A 25,470-nucleotide genomic window follows, 5' to 3' on the forward strand; every position below is an offset into this window, starting at 1 on the left:
AATTTGCAATTGGAAGATGCATAGCTAATGCTTTCATTCGCGTTTCCTGAAAATATATTTGAGATTTGATAATTTTCCCTACATAATAAGATTAACTTTAATGATGAACTTTGAAGAAATACCATAGGCAAATGCATTTAACTTTATGAATTCAGAGAGATTTTTGTTAGCATTTTCAATATTAACTGCTGAATTTCAGAACCTGAGGATCGGACTACCTTAAAATATACAACAAAATCATAAAACTTACACATGTGAAATTGAACTTTAACAACATAAAGGAGAAAGGAAAAAAGGCAACAAAAAGAAAAATAAATAAAAATAACGAGGTGAAATGTCATCTTCAAATACAGATGGCAATACGACATCAAAATTTCCCTGTGATGTATGATTCAATTTTAAAAACATCATTTCACGAGTACAGAAAACAGATTCCAAACATAGCTACATGTCTAACATTGTCTACCTACATAAACAGCACTTTGATGGAAATATGTGCGTTCTCAAAGATACTTCAAGATGTTTTAAAACGTATTCGTGTCAATTACTAAGCAATACATTGTCTGCTTACAAGTGATGCCTTGATTATCATAGATACGGACGGATGTCAACAGGGGCCCCCAAAGCGAGGAAGTATTTTACTTAAGCATAGATCGATAACTGTAATGTTTAAGGGAGGTTAATTTTTCATGACGTGATCAATATCTGTAATAGATCTGTGATATCTTTGGATTTTGTTCTTTTTTTTCCCTAAGTATTCTACAGTTCAGAATATAGACAATACTATTTTCATTCTCTCAGAATCTTTTAAAAAAAAACCTCTAATGACACTTTCAGTTGGAATGCTTATAAGTATTCTATTGGTTTCTTTTGTCCGAAAAACTTGTATGTATCCTATTTAGATACGGAAACAATCTTAAATCTAAAATAATAATCATAAATTTAAAAAATGAAATTCCATAAAATGCTCATTTAAAAAAAAGAACCATCGTATTCTTTTTTCTTATCCCAATTCAATATTCTCTACACTTCGTTATTTCTACAAAATAGATCATATATCTTAGAGCCATATCAAATCTCATATTTACAATAACGATATCTCTAAAGAATTCTAGTTTATGTCAAAAAAAAAAAAAAAAAAAAAAAAAAAAAAAAATAGAAATGATTTATTTATGTCAAAAAAGCAGACTCCACAAATAATTTCTTCAACTATCAAGAATGTAAAGTTGTGAAGTCATGAAATAATCATATAGTATGGAGGACAATCACAATTTTCTTTCAAAAAGTAATAGTGCACTCTCATAATTAATAGAAAAAGCATGTTAGATAATGAACATTACCTTGAATGTTGAACATTAGGTCGTGTAATTTATCGTAAGTATCAGAACTTCAAAATTCAATAAAGAACATGCATGTTTCATACTAATGTTCGACAAGTGTGATGAATGACATTATCATTGTTAAATATAACCGTTTTTGAAAAGTACCAAGAGCTGATGGGACGTCATTACACTTTTCAATGTCATCCACAGTTTTTTCTCTATGTTAAACTAGTTAGAGACTCAAAATTATTATTGTTACTTATATTTCAGATTATCGTAATTTTTTTAATTTGTTTCAATATGATGAAGAAGTCAAAAAGAGGTAGATGATAAAGGACATAAAGTAAGAGTAAGGGGAAAAATCCTAAAGGAGAAGAATATATGATCAGAATATAATGGGAGTATTGACGTCTTTCCATTGAGTGTCAACGACTTTGGGGGATAAACGAGGTCTCCCTTGACCTCCGCGATTGATCACAACACCATGTCCAGTATCTAAAGAAGATTAGGTGACGAAGAAAAAGAATAGTGGGATGCCTACAGACAGCCACAAAAGAAACACTAATAGGATTTTGTCTGAAGTGATGCTGGATATACCAGAATTGTAAATTAATCTAAGAATTTTGCACCTATTTTAGGTTCTTTTGCTGTTCTCCTGAATCTCGACCATAAATTTTTTTGTGACAAAACACTACATACAATAATGACAATGTACCAAATTAGGTTCTAAACGATAAAAGGAAAAGACTAAAGAAAAAAAAAATAAGACTGAAAATCTTTGGCACTAGATGCTTTTATTATGTAGTTTGTTAAAGTAATTGAAAATAAGTACATTTATTACATTTTCAACAGTGAAATATTGTGATTTATTTATTAAATAAAAGTGAGATTTTGTCACTGTGTGAAAGAATATCAAAGTGATATTTTGTCACTGTGTGAAAGAATATCAGAAGTGCTGCAAAACTCGAGATTTTCCTTCCCTTTACGAGGAATGTAAAAACACTCCCTGGTCTGTTATAAGATAGGGAGAGTAAATAAATCATTCTGACAGAGAATAAAACTACCAAAGTTTCTCCAAATGTGTTGTTTATGCGATGCTATGACGTCTCAACTATGACTTCACAGCCTATGTCAGACAGAGGCAAAGTGAAAATGAAAGAAAATGTAAAAAAAAAAAAAAAAAAAAAAAAAAAAACAGAAAATTTGATGTTTAGTAATTTCATATGGAAAAGAGTACCGTGTGTGCCTATGAGACATGAATTTACATTAAATACAGTCGTTTTGTCTTTTTCTGCGTCATTGGAATTTTTTTTAATTTCGAAATTTTTGCATTAGCCTCCTGTATATTTATGTTTTTGAAAAATATCCTACAATTACCTGCTAGTTATTTATATAAAAAAGTACTTTACGACCTCGTCCAATCTTTAACAAGATTTTGAATTTATTCTTTGCTGATGTCATCGATTTATTTTGGCTTTGATTCTATGTATGCCGAACTTAGAAGTGGCATCACCAAACTCTAAGGCTTAAGTACGCTTTGAATCATACTTCTTATAATTATTTTAAAAAGTTTGTTAGACTTGCTTGCAGGATGGTTCGAATTATCGGATTAAAGAGGCGACATTGTGTAATTAGATTTGCAATTATGCATATAATTTGTGTATTGTTGTCATTCTGGTAAATGCTAGGTATTATAGTGATGTGTCTCGTCAGGCACTTATTTAAAAACATATAGCGATAAATTTCATATTAAGTGGCCTATTCAAGTATATTACATGGGTTCCAGCTACATTTATTTTTTGTGACTTTAGTGAGTGGCTAAACCTCCAAAAGTAATCAATCTACAGTACCAGTGACTAAAAAAGAAAGCCCTTAAGGGTTCTGATAATCAATTTTATTTCATTATTTTATTTGTTATTTGGAACTTCTACAATTTTTAATTTCTACTGCATTGATTGCAAATGGTAGTCGACGTACTTGAAATCATGAACAAAATACAAATTACCATTAGAAACTAGTGCTAGTCACTGAAAGAGTAAGTTCTTAGAATCCCAAACATATAAAAATATGAATTTGGGACACGAAGTGTCAAGAAAAAGAGAAAAGTTAATCCCCAAAGGGTAATACAATATTGCTTTACCTTGAGATTTTAACACATTAAGGAGGAGGAAGTGTAAACGAGAATATTGCCTGTAGAGAGATTAGGCACCTTATTTAAAGAAAGGGCGAGGAAAATGCCAGAAAAATCAGGAAAGAGTGTCTGTAGTGAAGACAGATTCAATCTAGACCTGACAACTTCAGTTATTATTACTTGAAGTGCACTTGAAAACATTGTTGGCCGGTATTTTCAATTGCAAGCACTGTAATCTTGAATATTAACATTAAAATCTGCTTCTGTTTGTTTCTTGCTCTTTAGAAATATGAAGATAACGAACAGTAATCAAGCTTAGAAGTCCATTGTGGAGCAGAGCAAACACAGATCTCTAAATATAACAGAGGTGGGATCCGGTGACATGGAGGAGTAAGCATCTCCTGTCCTGTCCTGACCGGTCACACCCGCCTTGTGTTTTTAAGTCTTAACTAGCTTTCTTCAAAGCTTTTCAATCATACTTGGGAAGCGTTTCAGTCATACTTGGGCAAACCAATTAGATACGATAACAATTTATTAGGAGACCGGGCGGGTGTCGAACGATACATAACCAATCTAAACACAAGTTTCTGGAGAACATATATACAACCATATGAAAATAATAATAATTATAAAATTTGTACTAATATAGTACTTCTTATCATTTTCTTTTTTCCCTATGTACGTATTGGGGTTAATTCTTTACTCTTATTTATGTGACCATTCCGCTACATAATATTCTTTATATAAATCTATCTAAATATGTTTAACAGGCAATAATGAGAATTTAAGCATACTTTGCTTACTAACTTTGCAACTGAACCCAAATTGCATTTTATTTCCGTTTAATACACATAGTATTCTTTCTTGCATTATTATTTAATCAAATAATTTGTTAAATACAAATATATACAACGAATTCTTGATAGGCAAAACTTAACAAAGGAGAGTAATGGAATCTTGAATCCGCCTTCTAATTTGTTAATTTATATATTAAATCTCGAATTTAGAATTTCGAATGTTGAATGAGCCTTCCGAACTTTCATATTTTTCACACATTCCGGCTTGTCGTATGTTATCAAACAAAAAACAAGAAGTCTTGTTTATCTTTACGAAAAATAAAGCTTGTGCTTGATATTGGCAAAACAGCATAGTTTATCTGGAAAGGCCTCTTTCGCAATATAGGCTTCAATATTTATCTCGGAAGATTTTCTTGTAAAATTGTAACTTACTATTTCAAGAACAACAAAAAAATGAAGGTTTATTTTCTTCTGTTATTCATATTTGGGCTGCAAAAACATTATAGAAACCCTGATTAAAGCAAATTACACTTATCGTCTTTCTTGTCCTTCTGTACAAAAATTAATTTTAAGATTTAATAACGTGCAGAATTATCATGATACCACATTTTACAGCAAAATAAAATTCTCAAAAATAATGGTTATATTGCTTTAATCATGTTAATCATGTTATATTTTTACCTGAATAATTTTATGATCTGATTTCAATAAATCGGTAAATTTTCCGTAAAAATCTTCCTCTCTCTATATATATTTTATAATGAATATCATTTGTCCCTGATAAGAGTCGAGTTGATTCAATCCAGTATCTGATCCGATTCCTCTTCATTTCGAAAAATATGCAATGTATTTTTTTTTAAAAGAAACACACTCACAACACCGTCACACCGTTTGTACTAATTGTATTTCATGTTCAGTCATGAAAAGATTCTCATAAAGAATTTCGTGAAATATGTGGAGATAACAAACAGTTTTCGAGTTCAAAAGTCCATTAAACATTACAAAATAGGAGCAGAGCAAACACGGACCTCTAAGACATCAGAGGTGGGATCAGGTGCCATGGAGGAGTAAGCATTCCCTGCCGACCGGTCACACCCAAAAGAGCCATTCTATTTTATGATGTTGATAATCAAGTGTTACTAAAACTTTGCTATTTTCAAGTCATAGCACATATCAATCAAAACTGTCCTTCCTCTGTTTCCATAGCAACGACGGCCATTTTGAATGTTGCAAGCACGACTACACTTGGTGATAATTATTATCACGAGGTTTCATTAAGATTGTCCAAGACATCTGCCAGAATCCTTGTGGACAAAATTAAGTGGAACAATATGCCCCCGCCTTCGTTCTGGGTTCGTAAAATTCTAGTAAAGGTTAATTACTTTTTGCAACTTTTAAGTGACAATTTACAAATTGCTTCTATTTTTGTTCTTCAAAGTGCATTATATATAATCTCTATTCGTCATATCTTCTATTTATCTATTTACAATAGAATAGGCCAGCTAGTAGCAATATTTATTGTCAACACTTTCTATCACATAAAAATTCCAGATAGACTGAGCAAAGACACTAATTCAAAAATAATATTCTTTTCCCAATTTTATTCAATTACTAAAATTGCTCAACGGAACTTACAGATTACTTTTATAGATATATCCGAATGCTCTAAAGGCTTTTATCAATCCCCATACTTATAGATATTGCTTGAGCTATGTTTTGTTAAATCTTGATAGGATTCACATCTCATATATAAGAATACGTGAAGGTTGCTAGATTTAATGCAAAGGTACATGTACTATACTTCCTTTAAAGAGAAGACAGTGGTTGCCTCTCATCATTAAATAAAAAACACCACCATACAAATTAATGGATGTCTTTTAGATAAACGTCAAATTATGACCAAAGGAAATTCATTCCTCATATCTCCCCTCAGATTCGAGATCCTCCAGAGGAATTAATTGCTTATAATATTTTAACCGAGATTTTAAAAAAAAAACATGTGGGATTTTACTACTAGATTAATGAAGTCACTGACCATGTTTTAAAGGTAAAGTATTAAGGATAAAGTTTACTTTGTTAAAGTGCAAGGATATATGTCAACCAAACCCGTCCCGAAATTCGTAGTTTTAATATATTCAATAAATTTTTTTATTATTTTTCCTTGTGAAATATTCTAGCAACATATGTCATGATATTATACAGAAAATTTGAGAAAATATCAACTTCAAATCCTTTGTGTCTAAGCCCCTTTAAGGGATTGTCTCGTGGCTTCACAAACTTGGTCAGTTGCAACTTTCTAACACTAGCCACTTCGTAACTAGGCACATGTCATCTACCGTAAGACCTCTTTTTGTCTCTTAACGAAAGACTTCTAAAGAATACAAAGAATACGAATAACAAGATATCTACTTATCACACCGCCAACCCCAAACTGTACACAAAATGTACACAGTAAAACTGGCCATTCCACCACATAGATATTCTTGATATAAATCTATTATTTCATTTGACAGGTTATAATAAGAATTTAAGCATATTTTGCTCAACAAAACATTCACTTATATTTCGTTTTGATACATATAACATTTTTTCTTGCATTATTATTTAATCAAATGACCTATTAATTACAAATATAAACAACGATTTCTTGAAAGTCAAAACTTAGCAAATGTGAGTAATGGAATCTTGAATCCGCCCTCTGATTGATTTATTAAGATATTGAATCTCGAAATTCGAATTTCTAGTCTCGTGTTTCAAATTTTGTATTTAGAATCTCGAATGTCGAAAGAGCCTTCCGGGCTTTCGTAGTAAAAAGATAGAGAAGTTCCTTAAGAATTGTTATCAATAGATCTTACTTTACTTTTCCATTCTAAGATGGCAAATGTAGGTCATTGTTACATCGAGACATTAGTGCATCCTATTCCGGAAGCTTTTCAAGATTACAAATTTAAGAGAATATAAATCACCTTTTTACATGGAACTTAATGAGTGTTGGTCACGACTTCTTGTTGCGTAACGACATAATTTAAATGATATCATTATAAGCACTTTCATCGACATAATTTGACTGATGCCATTACAAGGACCAAGGACCCTTGAAGTCGTTCTTACAAAGACGCAATCAAAATTAATGGATATCTCTTTTATAAAGGTGATACTCATTACAAGTGGGATATACATACATACATACATACATATATATATATATATATATATATATATATATATATATATATATATATATATATATATATATATATATATATATATATATATATATATATATTCATTAAAGTTTATACATTTGCATGGAGGAGTAAGCATCCCCTGTAGACCGGTAACACCCATCGTGAGTCCTTTGTCTCCATCGGTTAAACAGTGTATTCTATGGACAATTCGGTATACAGATATAAAAATAATGGACTGCCAATGTGTAATGAATTCATCGTCAACATTTGACCAAATGACAGGTTGTTATTACAAACAATGTCAAAATATCGACCAAAGAAGTTGTGAAATGTTGATTTAAAACGAGATTGTTGATATTCTTGAAATATCAAATTATCTGACAGTATCCTGCCTCGGTTGAGGAATTGTTCGTACATGTTCTTGCATATCAAATCAACAGGGGGACGTAAATACCATAAGCAGATGAGAAAGATATATTGCTATATGAGTAAGGGTATATAAAAGTTTTTGAATAAATTCTGCTTTATGTGAATGCAAAAGCAGGTCTGCTAATAAAGGGGCACAATTATAATTAGTTGAAAGGAATTTCAACAGATTGTTGAAATACCTGATCTCCAAAGACTATACATATTATCAATGACGAACTCTGACATCTTTTAATATCAACTTCATGCTCCTTGTGTGTGGAATCAGAGTGGTTTTTATCAAAGTAAGATTGCAGATGACCAATAACAAGATACGGAAATTTCTCAGTTCCATTTTTCTGAAGAAGCAGTTGTCTATGATACTAAAAAGCCTGGTTTTTAATTTATGAAAGAAATGGTTGTGCAAAGTGTTGAATAATCACACGTTTCGGTGATTCTTAATTTTGCAATTTTTTTCATTTCAAATTTTCAAAATTATATAAAAATTCTTAGTTTTTTTTTGTATCTACATTTGATTAACACCACTTCTCAAATGTGTTGTTGCACAGTATTGCTGAAGTTTCTCCTTCAAAGCTGTTAATATTTCCATGGGGAGTGGAAAATTTTCTAGATCCCGTTATGTATATTTGTTTGTAAGGATTTATTTGTTTGGAGGTTTTGGAATCAAGTATAGGTATTATACATGTAATACAAACTCAATTAGGTTGTTGGAAATATATTTAAAATATTTAAAGCTGACAAATGATTTTAAAGAAATCATATTACAGTTTAATAATTACTAATATATTCTTCTTTTTTTATTTCGGTATAGAAATACTATTACTTTGTATTTATTTCATTCAAATTAACATTTTCAATTTTATTTGAAATTTATATTTTAAATCTACTATTTAAAAAACCATGAACCAGGTAAGAATGGTGAAACACTGCACGACATCTCAGGATCTGTCAATATTCTGAACAAATTTAAAATTTGATACTGAAAACAAAAAAAAAAAAAATACTGTAGTTTGCTCCTCTAGTGATTTATTACTTTTGAAATACACTTGCTTAAACAATATTTAAACTTTTCCACCTTCATTGAAAACAATAAGATCTGTGCACTGAAATAAAAAAAAAATCTGAAAAATAGCTGCGGATGTTTGCATGTCATTTTTCTTTCCACGCGTTTGTTTTAAATTGTTTTAGAAACCAAATGTCAAGTAAGATATATTTACATTATTTCATAATTTGAGTAATTTCACATAAACGTCAATTCTAAATGAAAATATGCCAAAAGGATAGGTTTAAAAAATTCGAGTAATTTATTTTGTTTTTTAAGATGATAAATGTTGGAGTTCATTAAAGACAGTGCTACTGTTGATTACGATTTTGCATACTTAGTACGAGGTAACAACATGTCTATTATGATCATGCTTTATTCAGGATTCAAATTTCAGACCTGCTTAAATGAATGGAAGTTTTGTATAGTCAGTAAATACCGGTAATAATAAAAAATATTCAAGGTAAAAGTCTTATCTTAGTTCCTTAAATTGTAAAACATTTGTCCAAATTATTGAAGTTTTCATACACGTGTACATCAAAATAGGTAAACGACATTGTGTGTTGTTTTACTTGTATCTTGCAGAAGTAAATCCATGTACACCAAGTATTGCATTTACATGTATTTCCTATTTCACGAAATATCAATATACTAGACTTAACAAAATTTTAGTAGTATATTTTTACGTTTTCTCACCTCAGTCACAATACATGTGCCTGTTATACAAAGGTGGTTAAAATAAATTTACATACTGTAATGCCGTTGTGGATTGAATCAATCAACACAAGTGAATCTACATGAGCAGTATATAGAAACTGTTACGTTTTGTTACACTTAAATTTTAAGTACTAAACAGTTGGTAATGCAAGTTTTGCTTTTTCCTCTTTTTCATAAGGTTAAAGTACTGGTAACTTTGAGGGAAATTATACACAGGCGTGAATGGTTTGAAAATTACTTAGTAGTTATTAGCTTCAGGAGAAGGAAATTTAACTGGAGCAATTTGAATGTCTAGCAATTCATCAGAGTGTTGTTGTACTAATAGATGGATTTGTGAGAGAAATTCCAATAAAAGCTGTATCTTGACAAGATAATGGACTAAAATGAACTCCAACAGTTTTCAAGCCAAGAATCTTTTATAAAGAGACGTGCTTCGGAAAAGAAGATTCCTGATCTTTTTGAATTCCAATTAACTATTTCCAAGTTTTTTTTTTTTACGACAGCTGACTTAAACATTATTTAAATGCTAAATAACAGTTACATACAGTAATGAAAATAGATTTTCCCCCTAAAAATGCTGTCCCTTTAAAATCTAAATTGATAAATGTTGGCAAAATCAATTCCTTAAAAAAAAAAAAAAAAAAAAAAACTCGATGTTTTTATCAGTACTAGTACATTATACGCCACCTATAGGTTTGTAGTTTTTTGTAGAATTCTCATATATTCGAACAGTTGTATTATGCCATACAATGATGATACGAAATACTAACGAGATAATTCAGTGATCGCAATAAATTGAAAAAAAGTAGCAAAGAATTTTAGAAAATTTCTGATGGATTTTTTAAAAAAAAAATTTTACAAATGCGAAAATATTTTTGATAATGCATTATTTTACAATACATGTATCTTGTCGGGGTACATGCGAACTTAAAATTGTCAGTTATTCATCCAAGGAAAGTAAAATAGAATTATTATTGAAGAGGATTATTTATTAAGATGAGTAGTTTGTTCTAGCCACGAGTCTGTTATACATTTAGAAGACGTGTATACGTACTGAAATTCATGTTTAAGATAGTCAACGAATTCATATTAAAAGTATCTTTAACGCAATAACCGTTATTACAAGAAAAAAAATTCTCCTAGGACTTGGTTAATTAAAAGTAATTTTGATTCTTCATCACTTTTTGTGTAACTGAAGAAGGTTTTATTGGGTATATTACATGAAAATGCTGAAAACAATTGTGTTTTTTATCATAAAAAAATGCTGATCACCAACTGAGGTCATAACATAAAAGAAATGGTTAGTATGATTGTTTCCTTTTATTTATCTCTAGGGACAGCACAGCCAAGATATAACCAAAGTATGCATGGTGACGTCATTAACGACAGTGTCATCACTGTGACATATGAAAATGGTCATTGGAGCAAGCCATACTTTGACTGCGGTGGTGGCGACATCTGGATGATGACCTATACTGTTCCTTTCTTTGGGTACAAAAATGGGACATTTAAATTCAAGTAAGTGTAAATGAAAAAGAAATACAAGATTTTTTGATTTGATTGTATTCAAAATATTTTGTTGATAATTTGACAGTATTTGAAGGGTTTTGATAGATTTGAGACTTTATGACCAAAAACGGACTCGCTTCCAGTCCTTATTGAATATGTTTAACTCAAACACATTGTATAATTATACCCTACACTGAAACTCAATTCCAGTTGCATGATTTTATTTGAAAAAACTTCATTAGTATTTCAAAAAATATTAGAATAATTTTTTTAATACATAATATCGATCGATTTTAGCTTGCTTTTGGAAAGACATGTAGCATGGGGCGTGGACAGGAAAGAACCCTGTCCCCTCCCCACTTTATTCCAAGATTAATTTTTTTTTTTAATTTAGTTTGGAAATTTTCATTGAAAGGCCAGCAACACCCCCAATACATTTTATGTTTTAGGACGGTATAATCCTGTCATGTTATTGTGTCCATTATTTTTTAACCCCACCGAATAGGTTTTACGTGTCTGGACATTTTTTTTTTTTGCTTGTCAAATTTTTTCTCGTTTTTTCTCCCCCTTTGAAAAACGATGCTGCCTGTATGTTTAGAGAATTTAAAATTGCAAATTATTTGGGATTTTTTTCCATAGCAAAACGGCAAATAAGACACGCAAGCTTTCTACAATAGAACAGACTTATACATAATTATCAACAATTACTAATCGCATCCTGATATTTAAGGCTCAGTAACGCGATTATTTTTGCAGACCATGAGAGTTCCTATACCATAAACATCAGAGATGAATTTCTCTGATATCATCAAGGAAGTCAGATACGAAATAAAAAGCAGCGGGAAAACATTGGGTGTTAATGATTCTGTCGGGGTCTGGTGACCTTAAGACGAAATCATTCCATGGCTGTATCGTCCAATGCTATCGATTTTATCATTAGTCACTGAGTTATGCAGCTGTACATGTATATGTAGGAGTGCATTAATGACCGGTTTCTTTTCTCTCTTTTTTGGTACGTAATTTGGGTATAACAGTACAGTATACGTACCAAGCATTTGAATAAGAATGAAAAAAAACTTCACACCCCAATAATTATTTAAGGTCAACGTTTTACAATAATTTGTTTTATAATTGTCACGTTATTTCCTGAAAAGTCTTGAATCACTAAGCTTTGTCCTACGTAGCAAAGCGTTTAATTAGAGCCTTCGGTCATTGACGGGAAAAAGCACCTCTGTAAGAGTTTTATTAGTCAGGAACTGTCGGGAGATGGAAGCAATCCTGTCATGTATAATTAAAATGATTGAACTAATAACACGATTTAATAGGGTTTATTTATACAAATAAAATTTTTATTTTTTCTGTTCAAAATGAAATGTTGAAGGTTGTTAGCCTTTAAACTTAATTCCGAGAAGATATTCTCAACTTCAAGCTGTAAAATAGATTTAAAAAACTAAATGGTTCTGTGTTTCTATAGGTCTATTTGCTGGTCATGCCATCCTCAGATGAGACTGTCTATTTATATCCTTTAAAAAAAAGAACGAAGAAGATGAAAAACAATCAAACAATTAATGACATGCCTTAAAACACAAAAATCGAGAATAAAGTTTTAACCTCTCTCCCTTTTACACAGTTTGGAACTGAATTGGAATTCTTGAATTCCAAAGAAAGTTTTAACTTAAAAAGTTCTTGACACCAAATTAAAGGCTCTCGACGAACGGATTTTCTACTAGAGGGAAAAATCCTTTTACTAAAGTTATACTGTACTATTACTAGTCTCACAAGTGTGAAATCCAAATTTGGATCTTTAGAGAGTTCGTTGCAAATATGAATATCCGATCGAGTTAAAGTTTTCTTGTAATTACACATAACACAGAATTTAAAGCAACAATAATGATATAATCTTTGTATTCTGGCTATCTATTTCAAATCATTACTTTAAAAGACATTTAGCTAATTCTGATCAACAATCTCAATTTTAATTGATAGATATGCTTTTACTTGAAAGATTTATTTTTGTGGAGAGGGGATTTATGATGAAGAAAAATTGCATCTATCAATCATTTGATGAATATACAAGCAGTTGCCCATGTATCACTCCTTTCTACAAGAGATCCTCCAAGACACAGAGAATCCCTAAAGACTTTTCATATATTTTCTTCTTTAAATATAAGGCAGATTAAGTTTGGGTATAGGGAGAAATTGATGCTGTTTTTCGCTTATTTTTATCGCTTTCATTTTCTCTCAAATAATTGTTTCAATTCCAGTCTCGAAGATTCTTTGAATTTATCACGATCCCCTTCTTCCTGTCAAGTAAATGAGAGAATTTTCTGTCATAAATTCGAGAATCGATATCACAACACCTCTGGATTAGTGCTTACAAATAATAGAGCAACTAAATAGACACCAGACTTGTCGAAAATAAAGAACTTCATTTTCATCTGGAATTGTCATCGAAATTGATTGATGTGGGTTTACCGAGGCATTAATATGTTGTTTAAACCGTCTCAAATTAGTTAGTGTTTAGTCTCCGTAGCACTTTGTCAATAAAAAGTTAAAAACTGTATATAATTCCTGGCAAAAAACAAACTAACTGCTAAAGTAACCTATTGTTTAATAATTATCGTGTACTATTGTTAATCAAAATTCCTCAGTTTTCTTTTATCCATTTTATTTTTTTTTTTTTGTTTGTTATGAAGGAAGGTTTAAAATTAATTCCCATAGCAAGTTAAACTTTTTAAAATAAGAAATTCGAGTTGCTATTAAATTTCATTTATTAAAGTTTTCATTTTTAAGGCATTAAACACTAATTTCTGTTTTAACCGTTATTGATTTAAAATTCGGGAAATGTTATTGCTTCAGAACTTAAGATAGTTTCCCAGTAAAGTGTCAAATTATTATAGTAAGGCAAAGTATTTTAGAATTATTAACCTCCTAATTTTATATTGTAAACTATAGATCATTTGAGAATTTTTTAGTTGTATATACTGTTGACCTTTTTATTTTTTACACAAGCATGTTGTTGTCAGTCTGTCATTTATAAATGGCTGAACCTAAGCAATAAGATAAACTCAGTCTACAATTAGTTTTTCGTTTAATTTCTTCTTATTCTCTTTTCCTTGACTGATATTGTCATTGTTTTTATTGGCCCTCGAACTGAATATTATAAATTTGATTTCAAATTGGTCTCATTTAAAAAAACAACTGCAATGTTTCAAATCTAACTTTATTGAAGATGTAATTTTAAAAGATGTTAAAAAGAGAATATTATGACCTCAATCTTAGCATGTCCAAAGATAGTCTAATCTAATCATGTAATAAAGTAAAACATTCTGGCCTTTAACAAACTAAAATATGATTCTATAGTGATTTTTTTTAAAATTCAAAACATTGCTAATTATTTCCCTAAGCAGTTGTCCTTTGTTTTCCCCTGAGTTGCACTTAGGATTTTAAGTGTCTGAACAGTACTCTTCAAAGCTGTTTTTAAAAATTTTTTTCTATCGAATTGGACAGGAAGTGGTTTTTCAAGGTTCTAGGTATTGTCTATTACTAATCAATATCATCCACTAAATATTTTCTCCATTATTTCTTCATCAGAACTTTTCTACACTTAATACAACCATTCCTCACGATAAATTAAAAACTAGGCTTAATGATGTCATAGACAACTGCTTCTGCTATGAGAATGGAACTGAGAAATTTTTGTATCTTGTTATTGGTCATCAACAAAATTACTTTGTTCAAAATTACTCTGAATCTACACAAAAGTACTCTGAAGTTATTATTGAAAGGATGCTGGAGTTCCTCATACACGACATTTATGTAGTGTTCAGAGACCAGGTCTTCCAAATAAACTGTTGGAATTTCGATTGGAACCAATTGTGCTCATTTATTGCCGACCTGTTTGTATATTACTATGAAGCAGAATTCATTCAGAAACTTCTATGTGAGAAGAAAATACTTGCTGTAGCCTTCAACTCGACAATCAGATATATCGACGACGTTTTATCAATTAACAATAGTTACTTCCATTCATGAATCGACTCGATATATCCCAGCGAACTCGAAATAATACACCAAAGAGTCGACCACATCTGTTTCATATTATGACGTTTTAGCGACTATAGACGATAAGGGCTAACTAACAATTAATTTGTATGAAAAACGAGATGACATCAGCTTTTCCATCGCAAATTTCCTTATTTTTTGTAGTGATATTCCCCTATCTCCTGTATATGGTTCCAAACTTTTCGATACTCAAGAGCATGTTTTGAGTACAATCAATTTTTATACCGAGGCAGGCTACTGACAGATAAGTAATGTTACAGGGATTTCAACAATCTTGTTCAAAGTCAGCATTTCGTACATTCTTTGGTCGTTATAATGACCTTGTTCACAAATATAAACTATAATTGGGTTTTATTTTGACTGACGTGTTTCATACCTTTGTTTTTATACTAAATTTGACTACGGAGCATTCCGTCATTACATAGGGCTCATGGCAGGTGATACCGGTCGACAGGGGATACTTACTACTAGAGATTGTTCTTTCTGACGTATCCGTATACGTATCCGTATACGTATCGAGGTGAGGGAGGCATCTCGATCCCGATGTCTAAACTATTTACTATAATTTCCATCGTTATTTGTTTAGTTTTAGAGCAGTCCCATTCATTTAAGAATAGCATATGCTATTTTTTTTCTAATAAAAAATGTATTAAGCTGCTGTAAACGTCTATCATTTCGCTGGAAAATTTCTTAAAAAATAAATGTATTTGTTTTCATTATATTATTTAAAACTTTAATTGCAATTTTGTTTAAAAACATTTATCGGGATCCCCCTCTCTCTCCTTTAACATCAGGCATTTTATTGATTGATGCAATTTTGTTTAAAAACATTTATCGGGATCCCCCCCTCTCTCTCCTTTAACATCAGGCATTTTATTGATTGATTCTGTAATTTACATTAGATGACATAAAATTAACCCCCCACCCCCGCCAACTCACACACACACACACACACAGTAAAATGCAAAAGACGTTGTATCCACACAATCAATAAAACCATGTAGCTGTTTTCTAAAGAGAATTAGATTCCAGACCCTTACCAGTATATGCTTAAAAATGTCAGTTCATCCCCCCCCCCCCTCTTCCCGGGGGGGGGGGGGGTTGAACTGGCATTTTTAAGCATATACTTTCATAGCGTCTGTTAACTTTCTTCATTCTTTTTTTTTTTTAATGAACTAATTGACAAATACCTGTATATCTCCCCTTCCTCTCCCGAGTTGAAATTGCTACTTTCGTGCCTATTCTCATACGGCTTGATTTTGCTTTATATTTTGTCCTTTCAGCAGTATAAACTTGAAAAGACTTCCTGGCGACAAAAAAATAGGTAATGAAATGAAACTGCAATGGTTAAATTTGATTTTCCCTTTTAGTTCTCTTGTTGTCGTACATGCGTATTATAATTCATGGTTTCATATAGAAACTGTTTCAGAATAGGGTATTCATTATCTTAACTCTCTTTTTATAAGAAAGAAAAGAATTATTAGGCTAGAAATACCAGAACAATAGATTTATCTATTTCTTCTATGCTACCTTGTCCATCCAGGTGATTTTTATTTATTTATTCATTTATTTTTATTTATTTATTTATGCATTTTGGCCCAAAAGTGTGAGTCAATTCAACACGCAGTTTACAGAATTGAAGAGAAGAGGCTGCTTCAACGTAGCAGAAAAATAAAAAAAACACAGAATAAAGGTTAAAATTTATACAAAACATTTAACTGATAAAATGTCAGCATTTTTTCAGAGTTTTGATCCCTCTTGTACACAAAGAATTACAGTCATCTTGATTTCAATAAATAAATCATTAAGTAAACTTTAATCAACATGAATATAAAGTAATGTATAAGACATAAAAAATTTTCTCCTTTTATCGACAATTGTTAATTCATCCCCGACAAAAACTGCGTGTAATTGCCTCACTTTCGGAAATGGTAGTCTTCCTCAAGCTCTCTGGAATATTGGATACGGCTATAACCTAACAATTTAGGGAATTTAGGGTCTTCAAACCACCCCAGAATTGCCAGCTTTCCAAAGCTTTTCTGAAGAACTATGTCCATCGAATATAATCAAATGATATACAGAATTTTGATAATGATAATAAGAAAATAAGGATGGAAGTTTTCAGTGACACCCCCCCCCCCCCCCCACACACACACAGAGTATGCAATATGGTCAAGTTAATCTTTCACAGTTAATGTATCCGTAATTATTTTTGTGGAAAAGAGAAACTCAGGACTTAATATCCATACCCCCCCCCCCCCCACACACACATTCCCAGTAATAGGTTTTTTAAAGGTTTGATTAATTTCTACACCTTTTATTGTCAAAGTTTTGCAAAGGTGACTTGGTATTTTTTGGTTTCTCCATGCCTTGGCCCAGCTTCCACCTTCTCCACTTTGTTAATCAATTTTAAGTGTCTGCTTGATGTATACAAACTTATACTCATCTAGAATGTTTGATCTCTGGCAACTCGTACAGTTAAACTTTGTTAACTGAAATCCTTGGATATATCGAAGTTTGAATTGGTCCAATCAAGTTGAGATAACGAGTGTTGACTGTATGCATTATGGGGAATATGTCTTGTACTGGTAAAGGTTACTTCGAGAATGAAACAATAATATATCCTGATATTGAGAGAGAGAGAGAGAGAGAGAGAAGGGGGAAGTCCCTTTTTGAACCTTTTTTTATTTTTAAACAAATGAATAAAAATATACTTACTTTTTTACTAATTTTATTTTTTTTTAAAAATCCTTCCATAAAATGATAGGTGTGAACAGCAACTTGATACGCTTTAGTAGAAATATTACTATATATCTTATTTTCCAATGAATGAGGTTAAAATCAAACAAGAAACGATGGAAATGTTACCCAACGGATAAATCATCGGGATCGAGATGCCTCTCTCACCTCGATACGTATACGGATACGTATACGGATACGTCAGATAGAACAATCTCTACTAGGCACCCGATCCCACCTCTGGAATTTCCAGGGGTCCGTGTTTTTATACCCTGTTCACAAATTTGCATTGTTTATAGATTTTTTTTTTAAATCGATCACTGTTTGCAATCCTCTTCCATCAAGGTAATGTATGGAGCAATAATACAATAGATTACGTACTTTCATCCACTTTATATACGAATAATTTATACAGATATGAATATAAACAATAAGCTGTCTTTATTTATGCAGGAAATAACGCGGTTGAAATCATTGCAGGGAAAAAAAAATTACATAACCCGCTTTCGCGGGTTTTGTATTTTTTCTACAATGGCACAATCGGTATCTTTGCATTAACAATCCAAGAAAACATTTAATTGTTTAATGATCTTTGTCAATCAGTACATGACTTATTATTAGTCATGAACTTATTGAAAATTAAGGATTGCTAATTGATCAAAGATACTATCTAAACAAAAGAAGTCTTTTTATTTTGACTTAAATGAAGGTATACCACTAAAAAGAAATGGTTTGTTACCTGGTTTACCTTAGGAATTACTTAAGCGTCCAAAGCGTTTTTAGGTTTCTGTCCTGTTTTGTCAATGACATGGAAGAAAATCTTAATAGTATGATTTATAGAAATAATATTGCATTCCTGATATGTAAGGCAACATAAGGCTTAATTTTGTTACTATGCATGATTTAATCCTTTATGCAGAGGCACCAGTGGGATAGATATCGCTCTGGACAAGGTAGATATAGACCAATGTCCTCAACCGGAAGATGCCACAGAACCCAATGTTTTTGCAGGATCTGCAAGATGTAAACCAGAAACAACTAAGGTGACAGCAATTTTTTATCGTCAAATTAATGAAGTACAAGTACAAAAAAAATATTCAAATTTAGAAGTCTAATGGATATGACTAAATAAAGAGGAATTGAGAAATCTCTGACATGTCTAGCTGTGCGTTTTAGCAGAGCACTTATAATTAAGTGCTGTTTTTATGATACTTCAACAAGATTTTAAAACATTAAGTGAATCTGAAATCAGATAGATCATAGTGTGATATAAAGTATGTAAACACATGATGATCATGATTTGATCAATTGATTTCTTTTTTTACAGTGTGAGCCATTACGTGGTTTGGGATTCAAAAGAGGATCGTATAAGTGCGTCTGTAAAGACGGGTTTTATTTTCCGTTCTATGATCAGGGACATTTAGAGAAATACTTTAATGGGTCAGAAATAGAAAATGAATATGAAAAGAAAATGAAGGTAACTAAGAGCAGATGTAAAGAGATTTGTACGTCCATTAGAGTTTACTGATCAACAGCATTTGTAAATTAAAATATTCTAATGCAGTTTATTTAGATGATAAATTTACAAGGGTTCGTGTTTGTTGTTTGTAAAAACCCTTGATGATCTGTTGATTTTAAAAACACACACTAGCACCCAAACACATGCACCCACTTAAAAAGAAGAGAGAGAGAGAGGGGGGGGGGGGAAAGAGAGATTTCAAGGGCCATGAGATTTATTGAAGAGTTGTATTGCATTTGTATATGCCTACACAAACACATGCAGTTCTCAATTTATCTGCAAGTGCATGTGCACTTACTTATTACATCAATTTTCTAGGGTGTCGAGAACAAATATGATGACCTGTATTCTTTCCAATGCTTCATGTGTGAACCCGGATGTATAACATGTGATGACCCCAGTCCATGCGTGCTCACGCTTAATTGGATCATGCGCAGTATTCTCTTGGCTATTTCCATTCTCATTCTTTGTGGCATTCCACTTCTAGTCTGGTTCACCGTCCAATACAGAGATGTCAAGGTTATAATGGAACAGTAATTTGCTTATTGATATTTGGAAAGTCAGTAATTTTAAAATATATTTCTTGAAAAAAAAATAACATTCTGGCAAGAGCAATGCAAATCTTCTAAATTTAAAAAATGCAAAATATACATGATTCTTGTACCTGGTGGGAAAACGGTTATTCGTCTTCATATAAAATGGAAATAAATCCATTGTTAAATTGAAACTTAATATTCCTCATATTCTTTTCTTTTAAAGTTTTTTTTTCTGTACATTTAAACGAGGAAGAAAAAATATCGTGCTGAGTGGGGTTATAAAAAATTGCATTCTCTGAAGAAACATGAATTGTTTTACGGGATTTATTGTTTAATTGGAAATCATATAATTTAATAATTAGTTTGACTACTCAACCTTGGCCTATCAATCAGCATGCGAAGCTAACCCTATCATTTAATCAACAATATCGAAGTTATGGACTGAAACACGTGTCCTTTCAACATATGATGTTATTTCAATGTGACAAATATTTTCATTACAGGTTTTGAAAGCAGCAAGTCCAGTTTTGATGCGAATTATTCTTCTTGGTGCATTCTTTTTATATTGTCCGGTATGTTATTAATTATTAATGTTTTTTTTTTATTTATTTATTTTTGCTAAAACATACCAAGTACTAAACTGTCTGCTTATTTAAGTAATTTGGTGATCTGTCTAATCAATGTCTGCTTGATATTTCCTTGTAGTACTAATATGTCATAATTTGGCTTAAGAGGATAAAGACTTCCTCAGGGTTTACGAGTCGTTTTAGTACTTACTAGAGTAGAAGTAATATTACGAATTATATGATAACAAAGCTTTGTAAATGTTTCTTTGATATGTTTCATGTCGAATGCCATCATTAACAGAAGTATCAACCTACTTTCCCTAATTGTTCGGTATAAAAAAAATCAAATTGTATTTCATTAATAGATTATAACCTACAGAATTCTTTCAGAAAATAAAATGCAATTAGTCTTCGAGAAACCCTGAATATCCTTGGCCGTGGGCCGATTTTCTAGATTTTTAGCTGTGCATATAGTATTAAAGTCTATTATTTTACAGTTAATTGTAGGGTACTTCGAGGCAAGCGTCTTCACGTGCATTCTCCGATTCTGGTTCCGTGAAATAGGATTTTCCATCTCCTACGGGGCGCTATTATTAAAAACATGGAGGTAACCCGCTATTTTTCTTTCCAAATGAAGCTCCCTAACCTTTGTTATAGTATTTATTTTTGTCTCACTAAAAGTGAGATAGAGATGCCTCTTAGTTATAATCAAAGAGGAAGGGAGAGGAATATTGAGTGGAAATTCAATATGGCATTGAATCGGTTCTGTCGTCTGTTGAAACCAAACGTCTGGAATCAGTTAAATATTTCTATGTTGAGCTTTTCTGTCACGTACATTCTTCTGAAATTTGACAATACAAATTGCTAAATTATACGAGGGGAAAATGTGTAATAAAGAAAGTTTCATTTACTCATTACGTACAAACCATTTTGAAAAAAAATAACCTTCTATATTGTTTATTCCACTAGTTTATTTAAAACTAGTAACTTCTTTGTGATCTAATTATATTGAAAGTTTAAACAAAAATTAGACAATACAATGAACTAGTGTATTAGTAGCAGACATTTTAACATTATTGAATTATTATATGTTTTTATACAAATATTTTTCGGTTAAAACGATAAATTAGCTACCTGAGGAGTAGACTATATTGAATTTTGTACATGAGAGTTGCTGAAGCATCATATCAACCAAAAACAGAAACACATTGTATTTGTATCGTAAATTTTATGATCGTTATAATGACCTTGTTAGCAAGTACAGCCTATCACTGGGTCGTATTTTGACATATATTTCATACGAATTGTTAGGCCTTTGTTTTTATACTTAATTTGATTGCGGGTTATTCCGGCTACCTGATCAATACATAAGGCTCACGGTGGGTGTGACCAGTCGACAGGGGATGTTTTTTGTCTCCTAGGTACCTGATCCCACCTCTGGAATTTCAAGGAGTCCGTGTTTTTATGCCTTGTTCACAGATTTGTATTATTTGTAATTTTTTTTTTTTGGATGGGGGGAGGGGGGGGGGGTCGATCACTGTTGGTTATCTCCACCTTTATCATTTTATTATATGATTCAATGATGAAGACTTATTCAGAATATTGTGCAATCTTTCTTGGTTGTTTATGTATGCTTAAGTCTAAGGAAAACGCTTTGAGATACTAGTAAAAATCATAATAATTAAAGCAGATAAATTTTGGAAGTTCCTCATATATTTTTGGTCCAATTGTAGAAAAAAAATTATATTAATATGGAAAGACATGTGCAGATGAATATAATTTTTAAAGATTCTTAGTATGTGGGAATTCGGTCAATCAGACAGCTAGGAATCATTTAATCATAAAATTTAGTTTGTCCTTTCAAATTATCTTTGAATAATCTTTTTTTTCTTTACAGAATATCTGTTGTATTCAGAGTACGATCAGCTCAAAGAGTGAAAATTTCAGATGGGGACCTCATAAAAAGATTACTGTTAATCACTTTAGTCTGTGCTGCTTATTTAACAGCAAGAACCATTGCAGGAACTCCAAGAGTTGTAGAAGGTAAACAAATGGTTAAAGTATAAAAAATAATTCGACCAATTAAGTTCCTTCTTTAATCTTTATCTATTTAAAATCTAAATATTTATCTAATTTTATTTACAAAAGCATACATTTTATGACAAAAAGATACATGTTTTCCTCGTTTTATAACAGAGAAAATTGTTTTCTATGAGAATATCGCATTAGAGAAGAGAATGAACCATAGAACTACAAATGTACTTTATTTTTTTTACTGTACAGGTATTTGAATAAAAAAATCATCTCTTTGATTCTTTGCAGGAAAGCATGTTAATGGCTTAAAAACGTATCAATGTTCCTCTGACTGGTGGGATCATTCCGCCGCTATTGGTATGTATTGTCCATTACAACAGTAATGGAGAATACTTCTTATTGCTTTATAATGATATGATGATGTCACAATGTACTTTCAAGTATTTAAAAGCTTGTTTTAACTAAGTTTTTAAAAAAGATTAATGTTATGCGTTTGAACATTTTTTATGTGGAGGGTATGTTGCTGCAAGTTGTACAGATATAGACTGTATGATAGTTCTATGTAATTGAACACAAACATAAATTTACATGACCATCAAATGAACATGTCGGAGAATACTCAGCTTGTAAGATTTACATGCACTCAACATGTCAAATTCATCTTAGGCTGGTGCTTTGTTTGCATTAACGGACCAATGCAAACTGGTTGTGATGAGAAATAAAACTGAAAAGGGATTTCAAGTCAAAGTTACCACGTCGATTAGTTAAAAAGCTGACCGCGAAAGGGTTTTGCTGTAATGATTTGCATCTAAGCTTTAAATACACTTTTCTACGTCAATAAAAAGTTGTATATGGCAGGAATTTTCCATTACCTTACAGTCATTTATTTTAAATCGATACTTTGAGATGTTCCTAGTTTATACCATAACTTGATGTATCAAAATTGTTACTAGTTGAATCATCTAGTAGACACAAGACACCCCTATTGTCACTTTGCTAAACTATACATTATGTTATTTTGTGAATTTCCACTTAAGTATTTTTAAAATTTTATTCTTTGTTTTTTTTTTTAACTCTGTTGATCGATAAGAATGTAAACTGAGTCAAAGTTTTATTGCATACAGATCATTGTAAATGGTAGTTGCTTTAGCCCTAGACTTGAGATGTCATCTACTATAGTATTTCACTTCAGCTAAAATAAGTTGTATATTTTTTTTTTTTTTAGAATATCGTTCCCAATAGGCATTGTGTTTCTTAAAACAACACACATAATATGTTTCATTTAAGATGAACACATAGTTGTTCGAATGCTTAACCACATGGACATAAACCTTTGCATAACAAGCATCCCATCCTTGATGGCATATTCAGATGTCTTTTAATAACTAGTTCACATGATTCATACTAGTATATTGCCGAAAGCGAGTATCTTACGATTCGAAAATTACAAACCTGAAATTGACAACGCTAAAGTTGCTTATGTGTCTTTTAGTAGTCAGAGGAAAAAATGTTACGTTATGAAATAAACTATTTAAAGAGATAGTTTAATTTATTCCCTCTGCGCTGGAATGCTTAAGTGCCCTCATAAAACGGTAGCACCGTATTACTGGTAGTTAATGCAGAAACATTTCAAAAGTGAAGTACACTATATATCTTATCTATTATCTTTCCTATGATAATTGTTAAGAAATTAATCTTTGGTCTATAAGCTTAAGTATCCAACTAAGTGCTTTATCCATTTAGGAGAATTATGGTTTAGTCTGACATAATGCCGCTTAGAATAGAATACAAGGGATTTTACTGTTTTTACTGTCTTGCAGCGGAGTTACTTTTTCTTTTATGGGGCGTTCGATTGTGTATCGTGGTGAGAAAGGCACCATCAGAGTTCAATGAGAGCAGATTCATCAGTTGGGCCATATACAACGAGACCCTGCTTTCGTTATTTCTTAATGTTTCTATGTAAGAATATAAAATCTTCTTTTAAGTTCTTTAGATTTTTTTTTCTGATTACTATTTGTCCTTCGTCTAGCTGTCACATGATATCATCGTTTTACATTCTTTGCTTCTCTGAAATCATCAGGTCAAATGTCAATGGGTAATGGGGATTAACAATTATTGTTCAAACAAGATATAAAATAATTAGTACAAAAATTAGACAATTCATGGTAACATTTCTATTTGTTATGTAAATTAAGCTTTTAAGGCCATGACGTGCACCTCTTCCCCCTCCCCGGACAAGAGTGACGCTGTGTCATCAAATGTTAGGCAAAAGAATGTGCGCAATAAAAATCTTCACGTCATGAAATCAATACACTAACTCATATTTCCGATTCATATTTGGTTATATTCTTACAAAATATTCCATAGGGCCATGTTTGATCACAGGAATGGTCAACTTTTGTGTAAGGGATTAAACAAAAAATAATAATAATCGGAAAATACATTTTTCATGACATTTTGTCAAAATAATTTTCATCATGTACATGTGTAGGTTCCATTTTGTGTAATGTATCACCATTGGAATATGAGTCGGCGGTCATAATGGGAACAAATTAAATTTATTTAGATTACATGTACCATCATCAAAAGTGTAGCTCTTTCTTTTAGAAAAACCTCTCAAAAAAAGAACGCTACTGTAATCCCTCTTGGGTTTTGGAAACCATTTTAAATCTAACTCTACTGTAGTCCCTCTTAGATCATGAAAACCAGAGTTTATAATTATTGACCTACAATTGGAAAAACTTTCATTTATGTTAAAAAAGGATTGGGCATCAGAGGTACAATAAGATTTTTAAAAAGGAATATGAGGAACGAACGTTCTAGTAAGAATAACAAGGTTTCGTTTTATTTCTAAACTAATCATTCTTGCATAAGAAGAA

The 25,470-nt window shown here is 31.4% G+C and overlaps 1 protein-coding gene across 1 annotated transcript in view; it reads left to right on the forward strand.

Annotated features, from left to right (window-relative positions):
- Positions 1-25,470, forward strand: part of LOC133205545 (probable G-protein coupled receptor CG31760) — a 43,868-nt gene that overhangs the window by 14,441 nt on the left and 3,957 nt on the right. Inside the window, exons 3-11 of the mRNA XM_061341383.1 lie at positions 10,958-11,141; positions 18,856-18,979; positions 19,264-19,413; positions 19,774-19,974; positions 20,495-20,563; positions 21,055-21,164; positions 22,455-22,600; positions 22,880-22,948; positions 24,412-24,550. Of these exons, the coding sequence (XP_061197367.1) occupies positions 10,958-11,141; positions 18,856-18,979; positions 19,264-19,413; positions 19,774-19,974; positions 20,495-20,563; positions 21,055-21,164; positions 22,455-22,600; positions 22,880-22,948; positions 24,412-24,550 (1,192 nt within the window). The remainder of the gene's footprint in view (positions 1-10,957; positions 11,142-18,855; positions 18,980-19,263; positions 19,414-19,773; positions 19,975-20,494; positions 20,564-21,054; positions 21,165-22,454; positions 22,601-22,879; positions 22,949-24,411; positions 24,551-25,470) is intronic.

The sequence above is a fragment of the Saccostrea echinata genome, unplaced genomic scaffold (assembly GCF_033153115.1).
Source record: "Saccostrea echinata isolate AGI-Se365-2 ecotype Australia unplaced genomic scaffold, CSIRO_AGI_Sech_v1 ptg000054l, whole genome shotgun sequence".
Taxonomy (NCBI): domain Eukaryota; kingdom Metazoa; phylum Mollusca; class Bivalvia; order Ostreida; family Ostreidae; genus Saccostrea; species Saccostrea echinata.